A 21,296-nucleotide genomic window follows, 5' to 3' on the forward strand; every position below is an offset into this window, starting at 1 on the left:
TCATGTCCATTATTTAATCCTCACAGCAGCTCCATGAGGTGTGGGGACTGTTATCATTACAGATGGGAGCACTAAAGTTCCAAAATAAGTGCAGAATCTAACTACTCAGCATCCACTGCCACCCTGCTCTAAACCACCATCTCTTTTACCTGGATTATTGCGTTAGCCTCCGAACAAGCCCCCTTACTTCTGTCCTTGTCCCGCTGCTCTGTTTGGTGTCTCCCAACCGTACGATACTATTAAATGAAGGACCGATTATGGCACTCTTTTGCCGACAGTGATTCTCCACTAGCGGTGATGCCAGAGACACTTTTGGTTGTCACAACTGGGGGCTGCTACTGCAATCTAGTAGGTGGAGGCCCTGGATGTTGCTAAGCACCCTACAGGATGGCTTCCACAGCAAAAAACTATCTGGCCCAAAATGTCAGTCATGCTGCTATGAGAAACCCATCTTACTCAGTATAAAGTCTGGTCCTTATCCTGTTCCTTGGGGCTCTGTAAGATCCAACCCCTGGCTACTTCTGACCTTACCCCCAGCCACTCTTCCTTGTTAATAACTCCCTTCCAGCTGGACTGGTCTTCTTGATGCTCCTCTTCCGGATAAGCACACATATCTGTGACTTGGCATCGCCGTTCCCTCTGCCTGAATTGCCTTCCAGATATCCAGTGGCTGACTCATTCACCTCCTTCAGGCCCTACCTCTCATGACCACCCCGATATCACATATATTCCTTTTCAACCTTCCTCCGTCCCTGCACAACCTATCTCTCAGTCTTGACTTTCCATGGTTTTCTTTTCTCTGCTTCACTCATCACTGTCATACATAATTAGTTTATTTATTATGTTGGCTACCTTCTCTTGTTAGAATATAAGCTCCAGGAGGATAGGGACTTTGTTTTTTGTTTACTGCTATGTCCAGTGTCTATAAAGATCACTGGCATATAGTAGATACTCACTAAATATTTGTTGAAGGAGGATGACACCCAAAAATTAAGCAGCCTTGTCAGGGGGACACTGCTGATGGACTGCAGAGCTGGCTTCAAACTTGGGCTTCCCTACCCCAGAGCCTGTGCTGTACCCTCCTCTGTACTGTCCCTCCCTCAGCTCGGTGCCTGGCACATGGAAAACACTTACTAATATTCTATAATCTCCCTTTATGTCATTGTCATTTATAACTGTGTAGATTGAAAAAACAGCATTATGGGCACCTGGGTGGCTCAGTTGGTTAAGCGTCTGACTTTAGCCCAGGTCATGATCTCATGGTCCATGAGTTCAAGCCCCACATCGGGCTCTGTGCTGACAGTTCAGAGCCTGTGTTTCCCTCTCTTGGCCCCTCCCCAACTCACACTGTCTCTCTCTCACTTTCTCTCATAAATAAACATTAAAAGATTTTTTAAAAGAAAGAAAAATTAGCATTGGGTTTTAGTTAAAATAGCATATTCTATGAAATCTTTCCATTTGTGACAACATGGATGGAACTAGAGTGTATTAGGCTAAGCGAAATAAGTCAAAAAAGACAAATACACGATTTTACTCATGTGGAATTTAAGAAAACAGATGAATATAGGGGAAGGGAAGGGAAAATAAGGTAAACAGAGAGGGAGGCAAACCATAAGAGACTCTTAAATTCAGAGAACAAACTGAGGATTGCTGGTGGGGTATCGGATGGAAGATGGGCTAAATGGGTGATGGGCGAGGACACTTGTTGGGATGAACACTGGGTATTATATGTAAGTGATGAGTCACTAAATTCTACTCCTGAAACCATCATTACACTATATGTTAACTAACTTGGATTTAAATTTAAAAAAAAAAAAAAAAGTAGCATATGCTGGGGCACCTGGGTGGCTCAGTTGGTTAAGCATTCAACTTCGGCTCAGGTCATGATCTCACAGTCCGGGAGTTTGAGCCCTGCATCGGGCTCTGTGCTGACAGCTCGGAGCCTGAAGCGTGCTTCAGATTCTGTGTCTGCCTCTCTCTGACCCAACCCCGTTCATGCTCTGTCTCTCTCTGTCTCAAAAATAAACAAACATTAAAAAAAATTTTTTTTTAAATAGCATATGCTAATCCCATCTCTGCCTCCACCTAGCTGTGTGTCCTTGAGCTCATTACTCACTGTTGCAAGGCCTCAGATTCTTTGTCTCTAAAATGGAGTCAATGTCTGCATAAAATGTCTACATTTTACCTTGGTCTCTTTTACAATTCCTTTACCAGTGATAATTTTCTGTAGTTTTTTTTACAGTCTAAATACCCAGCTGTGTGGTGCAGGCTGGGTCTAATAAATAATCTTGTTGCAGAACATTTCCTGTGGAGCCATCTGTGTTGCTGTTAGCTGATCTCTATTATCAGAGATTATCCTTATGTGGCTGCAAAGGGCCACTTTCTGAGGAAGCTTTAATGGAATTATTTCCCAGGTTACAAGCTAACATTTCAACTGGCATATCCAAGGTAATGGTGTTTTGTGGTATGTTCTCAGTCTCTCCTCTTTGATTATATATGTATCGCCAGTGGTTGTCAGAGCTCCTTAATCTGAAAATGCTGCTAGGGGGTGATTCCTGTTTGAAGCAGTGATTCCTAAATTGACCTACAAACTGTTTGCAGCAGGATTACTTGGGGAGCTTAATAAAAATACAAATTCCAGGTCCTTACAGGCTGGAGTTCTGATTCAGAAACTGAAAAATCTGCATCGTTTTTTTTAAAGCCCTCTAGGTGATTCTGCCGCTTGGTCAGGTGTGCAGAAATACCTGAATACGTTATGTAGGGATTGTTATGTAGGGATAACAATCACTAATTGCAACAGAATTGTAAATTTAATCAGTTTCTTTGCCCTTATTTACAGAGATGCTTATAGTGTCACAGTTGAAGGAAAAACACGGTTCTATGGGCAACCTTATCTTTTCTGTCTAGTCTGGTCATTACTTGTTCCGTGTACTATTTGAATAAGGTGTTGGTTGGTGTCTAATATGAAATAAGGTATAGAATAACATGTATCTTTCTGATAAGCATTATATTTTCCTTAATGCTATAAAACTTAAATCTCACTGGCTGTTAATCGGTTTCTTATGTGTAAACTTTGAAGTTTTAAATGTGCCTTTTACTTTCTCTAGATTCGGCTTTTGACAATAAGGATCCTAAACCATTTTGAGGTTCGACTTCCAGAACTGATGGAGGTATTTTTGCTGTTCAATTTGGATAACTTTTTAAAAACATCATTCTTTTTTAATTTCCAAAGTGATACTTTTACAGAAAATTCAAATACCGTTGTGTAAATATCTATCATAAAAACTGAAATTGTTGTTGTAATTCTTAGTCCTGCCCACACTGAAAAGTCACAGGTAATTGGTGAATATTCTTTCAGATCTTTTGTACACATGTACAATTTAAATAGCATCAGGGAGGTTTTGCCGTATCAGTACCTCAGGCTTACCTCATTTCTTTTGAGGCTTAAAAGGATACTGCCCCGATACCAGAGTTTAAAATATCTTATATAACCAGTTCTTTGTTGACGGATGCTGAGGTGGATTGTTTGGAGTTTTGCAGCATTTCCAATAAAATAGTAATGAACATCCTTATGTTGATATATTTGAATAGGGAAATATTCCCATAATGCATATTACTACTTGTAGAAGTAGAAATTATAGAAGTAGAATTGTGTAAGTGGAAGTATATGTATACGTTTTTATTTGAACAAATGTTGCCAATCGATTTGAGTCATTCTGAGAATGAGTTTCCTGTTTTTTCCTTGTCATTTCTGTGCTAGACATTGTTCTTAAATTAGATTCTAACAAAAAGTAAATAGTTTGAGGAAAAATGGATCATTTACCACAAGAAGTGTTGCTTATTTAATTACAACATTAACATACCCCAGTTTTTCTTTTTTTTAGAACTTTGGTCACATATCATGTTCTTTTTGCGAAATCAAAGTACTGACCTGCCTCCTTGGTTTTCTCCGTTCACTCAGGATGATGGGCTCTCAGAGCGTCAGTCTGCCTTGGCTATATTACGCCAGGCAGAACTTGTTCCAGCAACTGTGAGTGATTACAGAGAGAAGCTTCTTCATTTGAGAAAACTAAGACATGATATGGTGCAGGCTGCAGTCCCTGACGGGCCATTACAGGAGGTATAAAACAGTGTCTCAGGTTTTTAAACAATTTGTGCTTTTTGATCTGTTTAGCTGGCTTTTGGAAAGAGAAACATAGCAAGTAGTTAAAAAAAGTTTTTTATTTAAGCTAGATAAATCTCCAGTTTCCTTAGGTATTTTGAATTAAATGGCTCTGCCAGCCTTTTCCACAGTGGAAATAACTGTCCTCCCTCTGAATACAGGCATAATATGTGAAGGTAGGTGCAACAGAAGGGCTCAACATCCGGTTTAAGACCTGACATTCTTCTCCATGTGCTGCAGGATGTCAGGCCTCTTATCTTTTGTATTGGGGGTTTTTGTGCGTGACCCTTGAGGATGGATCACAGATCCCTTTGTGAGTAAGGCCAATGGAAGTGTTCCCTTTAGATCAGAGCATTTCTGCTCTTTACATGTTTTATATATTAGTGTCTTGTGTTAACGTTTCGTTTGGAAAAAGGGCTCTGCTGCTAAAATAGTAATAAACACCTCATTCCCAAATAATACTAAAACTACCATTCTATATGATGCCTCCCAGCACATGGAGATATGAGTGATGGCAGTCATTCTCAAAGGTGACTGAGAAAACTTGAGACCCTCTGAACTGAATGCCTTTAATGCATAGTTTTGAAAACTCAGCCATCTGCTCACAGAGCCGCAGCTGCCATTCACAGTGTATACCGTCTTGGGCTCTTTGGTATCTGTATTTTACTGCTTGCTGTTCAGGTTTTATCTCACACGGTGATGGTAATAGCAGTGTTTGTTAGGTGGGAATTTAATCATGAGTCAGATCTGTTTATTCAAATGCTATATCCTTTGTGAACATCTGGAGTGAGTTTGAGTACTTTTGCTTTAGTGATTCTTCTTTGTTAAATAGCGAGTGACATTTTGGGGAGAGTCAGAAAATTATTATATGCCGAATTTTGGATTGGTACCTACAACTTGTTCCTTAAAGCACAAGCTTCTTTTTAACCTCTGATTGTCTGAGTTGGGATATTTATATTTCATATATTCTGTAGTTTATAGCCCATTTACTAAACTAGTTTCCTATAATCACAGGTGCCACTTCGTTATTTATTAAGCATGTTGTATGTTAACTTCAGTGCCCTCTGGGATCCTGTTATTGAACTCATAAGGTAAGCATGGGTTAAAATGGATGAAGCTGTATGTGTTAACTATTGCAGAGTGATGGGGCCAGATTATACTCCTGCTAGGTGTGATTTAAATGAATGGGTGTGTATAGTATTTGTAGCTACCTTAAATCCTTTGTGGGACAAGGTGAAGAAAAAACAAACATTAGTTATTCTCTCTAATGTCAAGTATTTCAACATCTCAGATGTTATATGTATGTATCTTTGTGCATTGAAATAACTTCAAAGGACTTGCTCTGTCTATTTGATATGATATATCTATATGGTTAAATTTATTTTTTAATTTTTTTAATATGAAATTTATTGTCAAATTGGTTTCCATACAACACCCAGTGCTCATCCCAAAAGGTGCCCTCCTCAATACCATCACCAACCCTCCTCTCCCTCCCACCCCCCCATCAACCCTCAGTTCTCAGTTTTTAAGAGTCTCTTATGCTTTGGCTGTCTCCCTTTCTAACCTCTTTTTCTTTTTTTTTTCCTTCCCCTCCCCCATGGGTTTCTGTTAAGTTTCTCAGGATCCACATAAGAGTGAAACCATATGGTATCTGTCTTTCTCTGTATGGCTTATTTCACTTAGCATCACACTCTCCAGTTCCATCCATGTTGCTACAAAGGGCCATATTTCATTCTTTCTCATTGCCACATAGTACTCCGTTGTGTATGTAAACCACAATTTCTTTATCCATTCATCAGTTGATGGACATTTAGGCTCTTTCCATAATTTGGCTATTGTTGAAAGTGCTGCTATAAACATTGGGGTACAAGTGCCCCTATGCATCAGTACTCCTGTATCCCTTGGGTAAATTCCTAGCAGTGCTATTGCTGAGTCATAGGGTAGGTCTATTTTTAATTTTTTGAGGAACCTCCACACTGTTTTCCAGAGTGGCTACACCAATTTGCATTCCCACCAACAGTGCTAGAAGGTTCCCATTTCTCCACATCCTCGCCAGCATCTATAGTCTCCTGATTTGTTCATTTTGGCCACTCTGACTGGCGTGAGGTGATATCTGAGTGTGGTTTTGATTTGTATTTCCCTGATGAGGAGCGACGTTGAGCATCTTTTCATGTGCCTGTTGGCCATCTGGATGTCTTCTTTAGAGAAGTCTCTATTCATGTTTTCTGCCCATTTCTTCACTGGATTATTTGTTTTTCGGGTGTGGAGTTTGGTGAGCCCTTTATAGATTTTGGATACTAGCCCTTTGTCCAATATGTCATTTGCAAATATCTTTTCCCATTCCGTTCGTTGCTTTTTAGTTTTGTTGATTGTTTCCTTTGCAGTGCAGAAGCTTTTATCTTCATGAGGTCCCAATAGTTCATTTTTGCTTTTAATTCCCTTGCCCTTGGGGATGTGTCAAGTAAGAAACTGCTGTGGCTGAGGTCAGAGAGGTTTTTTCCTGTTTTCTCCTCTAGGGTTTTGATGGTTTCCTGTCTCACAGTCAGGTCCTTTATCCATTTTGAGTTTGTTTTTATGAATGGTGTAAGAAAGTGGTCTAGTTTCATCCTTTTGCATGTTGCTGTCCAGTTCTCCCAGCACCATTTGTTAAAGAGACGGTCTTTTTATCCATTGGATATTCTTTCCTGCTTTGTCAAAGATGAGTTGGCCATACTTTTGTGGGTCCAATTGTGGACTCTCTGTTCTATTCCATTGGTCTATTGTCTTTGTGCCAATACCATGCTGTCTTGATGATTACAGCTTTGTAGTAGAGGCTAAAGTCTGGGATTGTGATGCCTCCTGCTTTGGTTGTCTTCTTCAAAATTACTTTGGCTATTCGGGGCCTTTTGTGGTTCGATACAAATTTTAGGATTACTTGTTCTAGCTTCGAGAAGAATGCTGGTGCAATTTTGATTAGGATTGTGTTGGATGTGTAGATAGCTTTGGGTAGTATTGATATTTTAACAATATTCTTCCAATCCATGAGTACGGAATGTTTTTCCATTTCTTTATTTCTTCTTCAATTTCCTTCATAAGCTTTCTATAGTTTTCAGCATACAGATCTTTTACATCTTTGATTAGGTTTATTCCTAGGTATTTTATGCTTCTTGGTGCAATTGTGAATGGGATCAGTTTCTTTATTTGTCCTTCTATTGCTTCATTATCAGTGTATAAGAATGCAACTGATTTCTGTACCTTAATTTTGTATCCTGTGACTTTGCTGAACTCATGTATCAGTTCTAGCAGACTTTTGGTGGAGTCTATTGGATTTTCCATGTACAGTATCATGTCATCGGCAAAAAGTGAAAACTTCATCTTTGCCAATTTTGATGCCTTTGATTTCCTTTTGTTGTCTGATTGCTGAGGCTAGAACTTCCAACACTATGTTAAACAACAGTGGTGAGAGTGGACATCCCTGTCGTGTTCCTGATCTCAGGGAGAAAGCTCTCAGTTTTTCCCCATTGAGGATGATGTTAGCTGTGGGCTTTTCATAAATGGCTTTTATGATGTTTAAGTATGTTCCTTCTATCCCGACTTTCTCAAGGGTTTTTATTAAGAAAGGATGCTGAATTTTGTCAAATGCTTTTTCTGCATCGATTGACAGGATCATATGATTTTTATCTTTTCTTTTACTAATGTGATGTATCACATTGATTGATTTGTGAATGTTGAACCAGCCCTGCAGGCCAGGAATGAATCTCACTTCATCATGGTGAATAATTCTTTATATGCTGTTGAATTCAATTTGCTAGTATCTTACTGAGAATTTTTGCATCCATATTCATCAGGGATATTGGCCTGTAGTTCTCTTTTTTTTACTGGGTCTCTGTCTGGTTTAGGAATCAAAGTAATGCTGGCTTCATAGAATGAGTCTGGAAGTTTTCCTTCCCTTTCTGTTTTTTGGAATAGCTTGAGAAGGATAAGTATTATTTCTGCTTTAAATGCCTGCTTTAAATGCCTGCTTTAGAATTCCCCTGGGAAGCCATCTGGTCCTGGACTCTTATTTGTTGGGAGATTTTTGATAACTGATTCCATTTCTTCACTGGTTATGGGTCTGTTCAATCTTTCTATTTCTTCCTGTTTGAATTTTAGGAGTGTGTGGGTGTTTAGGAATTGTCCATTTCTTCCAGGTTGTCCAGTTGTTTGGCATGTAATTTTTCATAGTATTCCCTGATAATTGCTTGTATTTCTGAGGGATTGGTTGTAATAATTCCATTTTCATTCACGATTTTATCTATTTGGGTCCTCTCCCTTTTCTTTTTCAGAAGCCTAGCTAGAGGTTTATCAATTTTGTTTATTTTTTCAAAAAACCAACTCTTGGTTTCATTGATGTGCTCTACAGTTTTTTTAGATTCTATATTGTTTATTTCTGCTCTGATCTTTATTATTTCTCTTCTTCTGCTGGGTTTGGGGTGTCTTTGCTGTTCTGCTTCTATTTCCTTTAGGTGTGCTGTTAGATTTTGTATTTGGGATTTTTCTTGTTTCTTGTGATAGGCCTGGACTGCAATGTATTTTCCTCTCAGGACTGCCTTCGCTGTATCCCAAAGTGTTTGGATTGTCGTATTTTCCTTTTCATTTGTTTCCATATATTTCTTAATCTCTTCTCTAATTGCCTGGTTGACCCATTCATTCTTTAGTAGGGTGTTCTTTAACCATTCTTTTGGAGGTTTTCCAGACTTTTTCCTGTGGTTGATTTCAAGCTTCATAGCATTGTGGTCAGAAAGTATGCATGGTATGATCTTAATTCTTGTATACTTATGAAGGGCTGTTTTGTGACCCAGTATGTGATCTGTCTTGGAGAATGTTCCATGTGCACTCGAGAAGAAAGTATATTCTGTTGCTTTGGGATGCAGAGTTCTAAATATATCTGTCAAGTCCATCTGATCCAGTGTAGCATTCAGGGCCCTTGTGTCCTTATTGCTCCTGTGTCTAGATAATCTATCCATTGTTGTAAGTGGGGTGTTAAAGTCCCCTGCAATTACCACATTCTTATCAATAAGGTTGCTTATGTTTGTAATTGTCTTATATATTTAGGGGCTCCCATATTCGGCGCATAGACGTTTATAATTGTTAGCTCTTCCTGATGGATAGACCCTGTAATTATTATATAATTCCCTTCTTCATCTCTTGTTACAGTCTTTAATTTAAAGTCTAGTTTGTCTGCTATAAGTATGGCTACTCCAGCTTTCTTTTGACTTCCAGTGGCATGATAAATAGTTCTCCATCCCCTCGCTCTCAATATGAAGGTGTCCTCAGGTCTAAAATGAGTCTCTTGTAGACAGCAAATAGATGGGTCTTGTTTTTTTATCCATTCTGATACCCTATGTTTTTTGGTTGGCACATTTAGTCCATATACATTCAGTTTTATTATAGAAAGATACGGGTTTAGAGTCATTGTGATGTCTGTAGGTTTCATGCTTGTAGTGATGTCTCTGGTACCTTGTCTCACAGGATCCCCCTTAGGGTCTCTTGTAGGGCTGGTTTAGTGGTGATGAATTCCTTCAGTTTTTGTTTGTTTGGGAAAACCTTTATTTCTTCTTCTATTCTGAATGACAGACTTGCTGGATAGAGGATTCTTGGTTGCATATTTTCTCTGTTCATCACATTGAAGATTTCCTGCCATTCCTTCTGGCCTGCCATCTTTCAGTAGATAAATCCGTCACTAGTCTTATCAGCCTCTCTTTATGTGTTACAGCATGTTTATCCCTAGCTGCTTTCAGAATTTTCACTTTATCCTTTTATTTTGCCAGTTTGACTATGATATGTCATGCAGGGGATCGATTCAAGTTACGTCTGAAGGGAGTTCTCTGTGCCTCTTGGATTTCAGTGCCTTTTTCCTTCCCCAGTTCAGGGAAGTTCTCAGCTATGATTTGTTCAAGTACACCTTCAGCACCTTTCCCTGTCTCTTCCCCCTCTGGAATCCCAATTATGCATATGTTAGTACGTTTAGTTGTGTCACTTAGTTCTCTAATTCTCCCCTCATACTCCTGGATTTTTTAATCTCTCTTTTTCTCAGTTTCCTCTTTTTCCATAGTTTTATCTTCTCATTCACCTATTCTCTCCTCTGTCTCTTCAATCCAAGCTGTGGGCGCCTCCATTTTATTTTGCAGCTCATTTATAGCATTTTTTAGCTCCTCCTGACTGTTTCTTAGTCCCTTGATCTCTGTAGTAATAGATTCTCTGCTGTCCTGTATACTTTTTTCAAGCCCAGCAATTAATTTTATGACTATTATTTTAAATTCATTTTCTATTACATTGCTTAAATCATTTTTGATCAGTTCGTTAGTTGCCGCTACTTCCAGGAGTTTCTTTTGAGGAGAATTCTTCCATTTCGTCATTTTGGATAGTCCCTGGAGTGGCACGGAACTGCAGGGCTCTTCCTCTGTGCTGTCTGGAGTAACTCGCGCTGGTGGTCAGGGCCGCAGTCAGCCCTGATGTCTGCCCCCAGCCCACCCCTGGGGCCACAGTCAGACTGGTGTGTACCTTATCTTCCCCTCTCCCAGGGGTGGTGTGGCCCCTGTCTGGGCTACTTATACATTGCCAGGCTTGTGGTGCTGCTTAGATGGGATCTGACGTATTAGCCGGGGTGGATCCGCAAGGTACACAGGGGCTGGAGGGGCAGACTCAGCTCGCTTTGCCTTTGGTAGTCTGCTTCGGGAGGGGCCCCTCTTCCATGGGCCCCTTGTCTACACTTGGCTCTAGAGAGTCCATCCTGCTAGTCTTCTGGCGGTTTTCTGGGTTATTTAGGCAGATGTGGGTGGAATCTAAGTGGTCAACAGGGCACGGTGAGCCCAGTGTCCTCCTATGCTGCCATCTTCCTCACCATGGTCTGTTAAATTTTTTTTACGGTCACAAGATAGTGTATAGTAATTGCAAAATTTTATTTATATATATTAAGTCAGTTAGCCAAACTTTAAAAATAATGACTTTTTGAAACCCTAGGTGTCTAGTATCCAAGAGTCCCTTAGTTCTAAAAAGGACCTTAGTAATCACATAGAAATTACATATGTGGTGCTTCATATGTAGTCTGTCCTTTTGCAGGCCTTTGTCTTCAGATGGTCTACTCTGCTTTTTGTCAGATTAGACATATATCATGTGTGACCTCTCAAATCTATCTGATTTGACCTTTCAATCTATCTGAAAACTGATTGATTTTTCATGGATAGTCAACAGCATATACAGTTCATATCTTGTGTGATGATTATCCACCTTTGCCTAGCAGTCTGTACTTTGCCCAGGGGCATCCCTGTGGTCAGAGGGGCGGTGATGACTGGGAGTTGGAGACTGAACTTTGCTAAGAAGCCCTTTAATCTTGGCTGGCATGGGCCTCACACTTGCCCTCAGAATGCGGAAAGGTAGCCCAGGAGAAAGACAGGCAGAAGTCCAACCTGTGTCACTGTCTTTTGGTTGCTGCTCAGTAGAGCTGTTGGCTGAGACCTGCTTGAGTCTCTTCTGGCCCCTCGTCTGTTCAGGAACATACACATACACACACACACAAACACACACACTCAATCAACCTGCTGTAGTGACAAAATGGATGTTGGGCTGTGGCATTAGTAAAAATGATATCCAGTCTCTTAAAAACAAACAAACAAAAAAAAGACTCACCTGTGTCCCTGGCCAGGCACCCCATGCTGATCAAGAAAGGCCAAACCTGCTCCTTCGAACTCCATAGTCTGTGACCCCAGAGAGCTAGGCCAGGCCTTTCCATGCTCCCAGCTGGGTGCCAGTAGATGTTTACTGCCTGCCTGGAGCCCACCTGCTCAGGCACAAGTCAGAGTAAAATATTAGGAGCAGAAAAAAATATCATATTCTTAGACAAGTAGTGATAGAAAGAGCATACACATTTTTTTTAATTTAATTTTTTCTAAATTTACATCCAAATTAGTTAGCATATAGTGCAACAATGACTTCAGGAGTAGATTCCTTAGTGCCCCTTACCCATTTAGCCCATCCCCCCTCCCACACCCCCTCCAGTAACCCTCTATTTGTTCTCCATATTTATGAGTCTCTTCTGTCCCCCTCCCTGTTTTTATATTATTTTTATTGCCTTTCCCTTATGTTCATTTGGTTTGTCTCTTAAAGTCCTCATATGAGTGAAGTCATATGGTATTTGTCTTTCTCTAATTTCACTTAGCATAATACCCTCCAGTTCCATCCACGTAGTTGCAAATGGCAAGATTTCATTCTTTTTGATTGCCGAGTAATACTCCATTGTATATATGTACCACATCTTCTTTCATCCATCGATGCACATTTGGGCTCTTTCCATACTTTGGCTATTGTTCATAGTGCTGCTATAAATATGAGGGTGCATGTGTCCCTTCAAAACGGCACACCTGTATCCCTTGGATAAATACCTAGTAGTATTTATCCAGGGATTTATCTAGAGTACTTATCCAAGGATAAATTTATCCAGTATTTATCCCAGCAATTGCTGGGTTGTAGGGTAGTTTTACTTTTAGTTTTTTGAGGAACCTCCATACTGTTTTCCAGAGTGGCTGCACCAGCTTGCATTGCCACCAACAATGCAAAAGAGATCCTCTTTCTCTGCATCCTCGCCAACATCTGTTGTTGACTGAGTTGTTAATGTTAGCCATTCTGACAGGTGTGAGGTGGTATCTAGAGCATAAACATTTTGAGATTATTGGTGATAAGATACCAAATTATATAAACACTTATGTGATTCATCTGATTTTTCTTCGAATTCTGAAAGGTATGTTTCATGTAGTTATTTTTTTTGCCTTTATGTCAATGATACGTATATTTTAATTTGGTGGAGGAAAACCAACACTTAAAATTTTTTTTAACGTTTTATTTTATTTTGAGAGACACAGTGGAAGCAGGGGAGGGGTAGAGGGAGAGGGAGACACAGAATCCAAAGCAGGCTCCAGGCTCTGAGCTGTCAGCACATTCCCCGATGTGGGGCTCAAACCCACAAAGGCGAGATCATGACCTGAGCCAAAGTCAGGCGCTTAACTGAATGAGTCACCCAGGCACCTCTGAAAGCCAACACTTTAAAGTTAGCTGAGTTTTTCTCCGGAGTCCTCTCCTTTCTTTAATGTGCCATACCTTGTACCTGATACCCCGTTCACATTACTGTGCCTTTAAAAATAGTCTTCTTAGGGTGCCTGGGTGGCTCAGTCAGTTAAGCATTTGACTCTTGATTTTGGCTCAGGTCATGATCTCACAGTTGAGTGAGTTTGAGTCCCACATTGGGCTCTTCACTGGCAGCGTGGAGCCTGCTTAGAATTCTGTCTCTTTCCCTCTCTCTGCCCCTTCTTACAGTTTCTGTCTCTCTCAAAGTAAATATACTTAAACAAAAAAAAAACCAAAACCTTCTTAGAGGGATCTATTTAGGTGTTAAAAAATATCCTTTAGTACTTTATGACTATAAAAATAATTCCTCCTCAAAAAATTAAAAATAGAAATACCATGTGATTCAGTAATTCCACTACTGGGAGCACCTGGGGGGCTCAGTCAGTGTCCAACTCATTTTTTTTTTAATGTTTATTTTTGAGAGAGAGAGAGAGACAGAGTGGGAGCAGGAAAGGGACAGAGAGAGGGAGACACAGAATCCAAAGCAGGCTCCAGGCTCTAGGCTCTGAGCTGTCAGCACAGAACCCAACACAGGGCTTGAACTCATGAACTGTGAGATCATGACCTGAGCTGAAGTTGCCTGCTTAACCAACTGAGCTATCCAGGTGCCCCAAATGTCTGACTCTTGATTTCAGCTCAGGTCATGATCTCACAGTTTGTGAGATTGAGCCTCGTGTTGGGCTTTGCATTAACAACATGGAGCCTGCTTGGGATTCTCTCTCCCTCTCTCTCTGCCTCTCCCTCTCTCTCTTTCAAAATAAATAAACATTTAAAAAAATATAATCCCACTACTAGGTATTTACCAAAGAAAACAAAAACATTAACTCAAAAATATAGATGTTCACTGCAGTGTTATTTACAAGAGCCAAGATATGGAGGCAACCTAAGTGTCCATCAGTAGATGAGTGGGTAAGGAAAATGTGGTATATGTACACAATGGAATATTACACAGCCATAAAAAAGGATGAGATTGTGCCATTTGAAATAACATGGGTGGACCTGGAGGGTATTACGCTAAGTGAAATAAGTCAGACTGAGAAAGACAAATATATGATTCTACTTATAAGTGGAATCTTTAAAAAAAAATGAATAAATAAACAAAAAGCAGAATCAGACCTGTAAGTACAAAGAAAGACCTGTAAGTACAAAAAAAAAAAGAAAACAAAAAAACCTGATGGCTGCCAGAGGGGAGTGGGTGGGGGGTATGGGCAGCATGGGTGAAGGAGAGTGAGAGATACAGGTTTCCAGTTATGGAATCAGTAAGTTATGGGAATAAAAGGAATATGGTCAATGGTATTATAACAGCGATGTAATGGGGCAGATGGTAGCTACACTTGTGAGCACAGCATAATGTATAAACTTGTCAAATCACTAAGTTATACACCTGAAACTAATGTAATATTGTGTTTCAACTACACTGAAATTAATAAAAATTCCTGCTCAGTGCAGGCATTTTGAAAAAATGTAAAAACGTACAAAAGTTATTGAAGCCCTATATTCAAGGATAACCTAATTAAATTGTAATTATATCCTTTCACTTTTTTTTTTCCTATGAGAGATCTTTTAAAAAGGATTATACCACGTATTTGTGATCTTTTCTCTTAGTTCTCATGCACATGAAATGGACAATAAGCAATTTTGGAAAGTCTACTATGAACATCTAGAAAAAGCAGCTCTACATGCTGGTATGTAAGGGGAAGTGAAAGGGAGGCTGGGGAAAAAAAGGTGGTTTAACTATTTAATTTTTTACTGCTTAATTGTGCATGAAATCGGGAAACAGAAATGAGTAATGTACTATCCTGATAACCTTTGGATATATTTTATTGTTTCCTCATATTACTAGAGCTAGAAACACCCTCACATGAGGAGACCCAGAGGACAAATGTTAACATTTCTCTAGTGGTTCCAATGACTTTTTTTCTTGCAGAGAAAGAGCTGCAAAATGATGTAAGAGATGAGAAGTCCATTGGAGATGAAAGTTGGGAGCAGCCTCAGGAAGGAGATGTTGGAGCTCTTTATCATGAGCAGTTAACATCAAAAACTGACTGTCAGGAAAGACTGGACCACACCAACTTCCGATTTTTGCTCTGGCGAGCTCTGGCAAAATTCCCAGAGAGGGTAGAGCCACGGTCCAGGGAGCTTTCCCCACTTTTCCTGAGATTTATCCAGTAAGTATTCCTTTCCAGGAATATGTCCCTGGTAGAGTATGAGGAAGAGAAGATGTGAAGTCTTAAACTCCCAAGTAGGCTGTGTTTTTAGTATGTCCATCACATTTTCAAACCATTGGCTCATCTGTAAAGCACTGGCTCTCTCAGATAACAGCTAGTTTTTTTTTTTGCCCACTTAATTTGACACCAGTTAAATTGTAACCATGCCACAAATGGTGTTAATAAAAATTCCAAGTTAAAAAAAGATTATAGGGGCAACTAGATGGCTCAGTTGGTTAAGTGTCTGACTTCGGCTCAGGTCACGATCTCATGGTTCATGGGTTTGAGCCCCACATTAGGCTCTGGGCTGATAGCTCAGAGCCTGGAGCCTGCTTTGGATTCTGTGTCTCCCTCTCTCTCTGCGCCTCTCTCTCTGTCTGTCTCTCTCGCTCTCTCTCTCTCTCAAAAATAAACATTAAAATTTTTTTTATTTTAAATTAAAAAATATAAAAATAAAAATTCCGGGTTACAGGGGCGCCTGGGTGGCTCAGTCGGTTAAACATCCAACTTCAGCTCAGGTCATGGTTTCACAGTCCGTGAGTTTGAGCCCCGCATCCGGCTCTGTGCTGACAGCTTGGAGCCTGGAGCCTGCTTTGGATTCTGTGTCTCCCTCTCTCTCTGCCCCTCCTCCGTTCATGCTCTGTCTCTCTCTGTCTCAAAAATAAAGAAACATTAAAAAAATTTTTTTTTAATTGCAGGTTACAAAATAAGAAAGGCTTGTTGAATTAGATTAGCATACAAAGGCCTTGTTATTTTTTTGCCTTGTTGTTTCATTGCCTTCCTTGGGGCTTTAACGTGTTTTCCAGAAACCCAGCCCCAGCCACTGTGTTGTCAGCCTGCTTATGTTTTTTCCAGAAACCCAGCCCCAGCCACTGTGTTGTCAGCCTGCTTATGTTTCCTAGGATGCTGAGGGGGAATGTACTTTGTATGTTGCTACAGAATAACAACTTTCTGCAGCATTGCTTTGTTTTGAGTAGATAATTGGATGACTTTAAAACTCTAAAGATACGGAATGTGATGTACAGAACAGGACTAATCATCAATGAAGAGTATGTTTTATAGTAGTATTTCATTATATGGGAAAGTGTCATATGTGTAGCTTAAGCAGGCTACAAACCACAGCATGCTTGGCTTGTTCCAAGAACAGCAAGAAAGTCTGAGTGGCTATAGCAGTGATCCTGGGAGAAAATAGTTAAAGATTAGGCCAAAAACTTAACAGGAGACCAAATTGTGTAGGGCCTTCAAGTGACGGTAAAGGACTTGTTTTTTTTTCTGTTAGTGAAATGGAAGGACATCAGAAGGTTTAAACAGAGGTGACATGACTTAAGATTTCTTAAGGATTTTTCTAGCTGTCATGTCAAGAATAGACTGTGGGTCGGTCAGAGCAGATAGACCAGCTTCAGAGATTATAAAGTCCGGCAAGAAATGTGGGTGACTTGACCAAGGTTGTAGTAGTACAGCTGATGAGGGGTGGTTGAATTCTGCATATTCTTGGAAAGATTTCAAGTCAGTAAAATATAGTTGGGGGGGATTACACTTAGAACAGCCTGTGCAGTTTGGTCAGCCAACAGATCAGATGTGTAGGTGTTTGGGGGAAAAGGGGGAATGTTGGTACAGGAAGGCGAAAGGGGAGGAATTGGGGATGTCTCTAAGGTTTTGAGCTGAGCGACTGGAAGAAGAGAGTCACCATTTACTGAGATTGGGAGGAAAGCACAGGTTTGCAGATGTGTGGGGGAGATCAGGAATTCATTTTCCTAGGTGTTATGTTTGGGATACTGAATAGCCATCTAAGTAGGGATGTTGAATAAGCAGTTGAATTTGAAGTTTAAAGTTGGAGGGAGAGGTTTGGCCTAAAGATTATAAATTGAGAATCATCGGTATACACATGATTTTTAAATCGTGAGACCAGGAATGAAGCTACACCTAAGGTGTAAACATAGAGAGAGAAGACTTCTAAGGACTGATAGCTGAGATTTAGAAGTTGGGAGATAAGGAGCCAGCAAAGGAAGCCAGAAAGAGTGAGAGAAGAACCAAGACCATGTAACATCCCAGGTGCCACATGAAGAAAGCATTTTGAAGAGGGAGTAATTAGTTGGATCATACATATCTGAGATGTCAGTCAGATAAAGCATAAGAATTGATCATTGGCTTTAGAAGGCATCTTAACAAGAGTTGTTTCGGTTAACCTGGTAGGGATGAAAGCCTGATTAAAATGAGCTTAAAAGGAAACAGAACTAAAAATGAAAACAGCAAGTGTGGATAGTTCTTGTAAAAAAGAAGCAGACAGGTGGAGGGTGATGTGGGAGTGGAGAGAGCTGCTGTTGGTGGGTTGCTGTTGAAGATTTAAGCAGCGCACCTCTGTGTAATGCTGGTGTTGTGAATGATCCAGAAAGGAGGGAAAATTTGTAATGTAAGAGAGGGAATAAAATTGCTGGAGTCATGTCTTTGAATAGTTAAGATAGGATCCAGTGCATAAGTAGAAAAGTTTATATGAATAATTCATTCTGGCAAAGGTTACAAACAAAGATTCAGGCAGGTCAGTAGGTTCCATGGTGGAAGAGCAATGATTTTTTCACCTAATTCTTCAGGCTTCAGTTTATTTATAGCATGAAAACGATATTTAGCTGCCCTGCCTTGTTTTGAAGATCATATAAAATAATGTTTATCAGTTGTTTTGTGCGCTACAAAGAGCTATACATATGGAAGCAAGTACTAATGGTGTTAACAGGAAATAAATTTCCTGCTCTGTTAATTTTCTAAATTTTTCCCTAAAGAAAGAAAGGGATTACTAATAGATTCCTGGGGATGGAGAGAGGAGCCTGTAACAAGATGTCGTTTCTGAGTTTAAGAAGACTTAGAGACTATAGATAATATTTTTTAAAAAGATATACAATTTAAAAAATATTTAACATTAGTTGGCAACGATTACCTGTAGCAAATACTTTTATAGATGATCCAAACTAATGGAAAATGCAAATGTCACCTTTCATTTTGACTTTGAAATATATTATGGGCTCTTTATTTTATTTTTTTTACTAGAAATTTACATTTCTAAATATGTTTCCAACAATTCAGTGTTAGAACTAATTTGTGAATCCCTTGTAAACAAACATTCTTTGAGAAGAACCAAACCAGAGGCAGGAGTGACTAACAATGACAATACCTTGATAACAGGTGACATCTAAAGAGTCCCTGCTGTGTGCTAGAAGCACTCTTGTGAGTGCTCCGTGTGAGTTATCTTACTTACCAAACACTAGTGAACATGCTGTGCATGGAGATACAGTTTAAAATTTATGTTCTATATGGTTAACTGAGTGTTGGGATTATAGTGGGGGTGCTGTTCAGTAGATGATGGTATGGTTTGTAACCGACACAGCAACCTTGTTCATTTTATTTATTCGTCTGCCTGGTAGGTATCAAGTGCTAGATCCTGCTGGCTGAAAATACAGAGTTGACTATAGTAAAGCGTCCTAGCTCTCCAGGGCTAGCTTCGTGTATTCACCTGGAGTTTAACGTGTGTTGACCTGGAGTGTCTTCCAGGTGTGCTACCCTCAAACATGTTATTTTATCAGTGTATTTTTGAGTGCAGACTTTAAAGCCTGTCTGATCGATTTCCTTGTGTCTGTAGCCCGGTGCCGTCCATGCACAAAACAGACCACAAATGAACAAGTTGTTGGATGATGGAATTAAAATGACTCAAAAGCAATGCACTCTGTGGCAGCCTTCAAGATAATATTAGTTACTTCAAATAGCAGACCAAAATTAAAGGGATGGAATCTAATAAAAACAAACATGAATAGGAATTGGATGAGCTTAGTTTAAAGAGGCAAAACACAAATACTTTGTGATTTTCACTACCTGGACATTCAGTTTGAGTCTGTGTCATGCTGTGTCTGCCCCTGAAAGCAATGGAGTTGACAGTCCACCTGTCTTACCAGACCACGTCCAGAGGACTGAATTTTGCTGTGGCACTATATTTGCAAAAGGACATTGGCAAAGTACAGTGGGTCTGGGTGAAAGTGACTGGCATGGTGTTAGTGCTATGCTTTTCCTTATTTAATAAAATCCACCCCTATACCCACCTCCCCCAGTTACGGTTCCAGAGACAGAGAGACTGATTTCAGCTCAGGCCAAAAGAGATTTTTCAAATATTTTTAACAGTGTAACAGTGGGATTTTAAAAGTGTAACTGCAATTAATGGTAGGTTTGCCAAACCAGGTACTTAAGAGGGGCTGAATAGAAAGAATAATGTGAGGAGGTTTGGCTAAGGTGCCCCTGGTGACTCTTCATTGTGTGACTCTGAACCGTGGATGTACATCCATCTGTCACAAACAGAATTAGGACAACTCCGCTTCATCTCTTTCCACTGTAGCAACGAGTATTACCCAGCAGACCTGCAGGTCGCTCCCACCCAGGATCTGCGCAGGAAAGGCAAAGGGGTGGCCGTGGAGGAGACTGAAGAGGAACCCGATGCTGGAGATGACGAAGAGCTGGAGGAAGAAGCGGTGCCCATGGGTGAGCCCTCACAGAAGAAAAAGACCAGAAGAGCTGCAGCAAAGTAAGTTCAACATTGCTGGAAGATCACAGATCCAGGGTTCTGGGAGAAACGGGAAGAGACCTCTGATGGCCTAAGTGTGACATAGCCTTGGACAAGACGAACCACTCAGATAATTACTCAGAGAAGTGCTGCGTCGCCTTGCGATTTTCTTTTGCAGCCTAAAGAAACCTGCCAGTTTTCTGAGTTTTTTGGTTGCTTATTATTACTTATTTTGCCCCTGACTTGAGTTGTCGGGATTTTTGGGGTCATCTAATCATAAGTGCTTTTTATCGACAAGAGCATTGGTCCTCGAGTGGTTGAATGCTCTTTGATCTTTGCCCTTCACTCTCATGGCACCAGGGTGTTATTTGGTGTGCTAGGGGAACACGTAATGGAACATCTCTTATAAATCTGTCAGCACTTTTGCCTTTTGACTTGTCCCTACCACTTGCCCCCATTACATTCTCTTTCCTGTCATCTGGGGTGTTCACTTACGTAAATTGTTAAGAAACCTCAGAAAAAGTAGAAGTGATCAGGCTTTCAGAAGTTACTGCAGTCTTCCTTGAAGACTGTCTGCATTGAGGCTGCAAGGATCCAGTGTATTGGTGCTACCGTGTTATTTTAGCACTTTATAAATCTCAAACTGATCTGCCTATTTGTTCAGTCTTCCCACGAGCCTTTTATTGGTTCATTCAGCAGCTGTTCTGAGTGCATTTTGTTAAGTGTTGGGCTTCAGAGCTACACAGGAAGCACAGTCTAATGCCTGGTCAAATTTTTTTATAGAAGTATTTTTAAAGGAGTTTTAGGGCAGGACAAATCCAAAAACAACAATGACAAAAACTGAGTTCTAGGATCATAGTGAAAAATGACTTAATTCTATCACAAAGAGAAGATTGTTACAAAGGAGAGGGCCCCACTGAAGCTGAAAGATGAAAGAAAGCCTGCTGGGCAGCTAGGGCAGGGAAGGACTTGGCAGCTAATGGAAATAGTGTGAGAGCACCTGGGTGGCTCAGTCAGTTAAGTGTCTGACTCTTGATTTCGACTCACATCATGATCTCACCTGAGTTGGTGAGTTCGAGCCCTGCATCTGGCTCTTTGCTGACAGCGCAGAGCCTGCTTGGGATTCCCTCCCTCTCTCTCTGTCTGTCTGTCTCTCTCTCTCTCTCTCTCTCTCCCCCTCCCTCCCTCCCTCCCTCCCTGCCTCTCTCCCTCTCTCCCCCCCCCTCTTTTTGCCCCTCCTCCCCTGTGTTCT

At 40.4% G+C, this 21,296-nt stretch overlaps 1 protein-coding gene across 2 annotated transcripts in view; it reads left to right on the forward strand.

Moving 5' to 3' along the window:
- Nucleotides 1-21,296, forward strand: part of UTP20 (UTP20 small subunit processome component) — a 107,664-nt gene that overhangs the window by 23,220 nt on the left and 63,148 nt on the right. For both annotated transcript variants that reach the window (XM_049626157.1, XM_049626158.1), the window contains exons 16-22: nt 2,298-2,448; nt 3,108-3,170; nt 3,962-4,120; nt 5,177-5,253; nt 14,906-14,985; nt 15,228-15,468; nt 19,880-20,065. In XM_049626157.1, the coding sequence (XP_049482114.1) occupies nt 2,298-2,448; nt 3,108-3,170; nt 3,962-4,120; nt 5,177-5,253; nt 14,906-14,985; nt 15,228-15,468; nt 19,880-20,065 (957 nt within the window). The remainder of the gene's footprint in view (nt 1-2,297; nt 2,449-3,107; nt 3,171-3,961; nt 4,121-5,176; nt 5,254-14,905; nt 14,986-15,227; nt 15,469-19,879; nt 20,066-21,296) is intronic.

The sequence above is a fragment of the Panthera uncia genome, chromosome B4 (genome assembly GCF_023721935.1).
Source record: "Panthera uncia isolate 11264 chromosome B4, Puncia_PCG_1.0, whole genome shotgun sequence".
NCBI lineage: Eukaryota > Metazoa > Chordata > Mammalia > Carnivora > Felidae > Panthera > Panthera uncia.